Below are 1,352 nucleotides of genomic sequence, written 5' to 3'. Positions count from 1 at the left end.
CTGAATCAGGACTGCAGGAGAGTCTAATGGAGCCCTGAGCTCAGGATCAGGCTCTGTGGGTTAATGAGCTCTCTGGAAGCCCAGCAGCCTCCTCAGGTGAGCCCTGATCTCAGTCACCTTCAGGCCGTACACCACCGGATTGAACACCGTCGGGATCATCACCTGGAGGATGGAGGTGAGGACGGAGGCTGTGAGCCGGTTGTCAGCCTGCAGGCGGCGCTGCAGCACCTCCACCCCCGAGCTCACACTGTAGTTACAGAAGACGAGCAGGTGTGGCAGGCACGTGCTCAGCGCTTTGCTGCTGAAGCTGCGCGAGCGTCGCAGGCAGATGGAGAGGATGGCGCTGTAAGAGAAGAGCACGAAGACGGAGGGCAGCAGAACAGTCGCTACGATGATCGACAGGTTGTAGGCTTCGCTCAGCAGCGTCTCACGGCCTCCGCAGCTCAGGCTGACCAGGCTGTAGATGTCGCAGAAGAGTCTGCTGAGCTGCGAGCGGCAGAGCGGCAGCTGGCTTGCCAGCAGCACCGCGCTGCCCACCAGCCCGACGGGCAGCAGCCAGCAGAGCAGCAGCAGCGCCGCCACCGAGGCGGGAGACATGAGAGCGGTGTAACGCAGCGGGCGGCAGATGGAGACATAGCGGTCAAAGGACATGGCCCCTAACAGCAGGAAGCTGGAGGTGCCCACCGAGTACAGCAGCCAGGCCTGACACACACACACACGCAGAGTCACCTGGACCGAGCGGCCTCCGCCCAGCAGGTCCACCAGCAGCTTGGGGTAAAACACCGTGCCGCCCGCCACAGAATTCACCAGCAGGGCCGCCACAAACACGAACATGGGCCGGTGGAGGCTCCGCTCCGAGCAGATCACGTAGACCACCAGGCTGTCGCTGCACAGCATGAACAGGTAGGCGCACAGGAAGAAGAAAAAGAAGAACCGCTGACTGGACAGCTGGGCCAGGCCATCCAGCGTCAGTGATGTCACCCGGATGGGCAGTGAGGTCACGTTTACCCCTGCTGACATCATGATGGGAGACAACAGCCCGATGGAGGCGTGGCCTCACAGAAACATCTGGAACAGCTGCAAACAAATTCAAACCATCAAATCACCATAAAAACATCAAAGTATTATTCATTTAAATAATTAGATCATCAATCTTCAGCCGATCATCACCAATATTTAAGTCATCAGCATTTATATCATAACCCTTTAAATCAACACACAGTTTAATCTAAAGCGCTGTTTGACATGAACATTGTTATCGTTTAAATAATCATGAAACAAAACTGAAATTAACCTTTAAATCAGTGATTAAAATCAGCGTTCAAACATCAACACATAAACATCACTGATTA

At 55.1% G+C, this 1,352-nt stretch overlaps 1 protein-coding gene across 1 annotated transcript; it reads right to left on the bottom strand.

Annotated features, from left to right (window-relative positions):
- LOC115800154 (olfactory receptor 2C1-like) lies at positions 1–1,023 on the bottom strand. Its single transcript, XM_030757412.1, has one exon. The coding sequence runs from the start codon at positions 1,021–1,023 to the stop codon at positions 61–63; it is 963 nt and encodes a 320-aa protein (XP_030613272.1). The 3' UTR covers positions 1–60.
- Between the last annotated feature and the right edge of the window lie 329 nt (positions 1,024–1,352).

The sequence above is a fragment of the Archocentrus centrarchus genome, chromosome 21 (genome assembly GCF_007364275.1).
Source record: "Archocentrus centrarchus isolate MPI-CPG fArcCen1 chromosome 21, fArcCen1, whole genome shotgun sequence".
Lineage (NCBI taxonomy): Eukaryota > Metazoa > Chordata > Actinopteri > Cichliformes > Cichlidae > Archocentrus > Archocentrus centrarchus.
The sequence above is the reverse complement of the archived record's forward strand: the minus strand, read 5'-3'. Positions and strand labels throughout refer to the sequence as shown.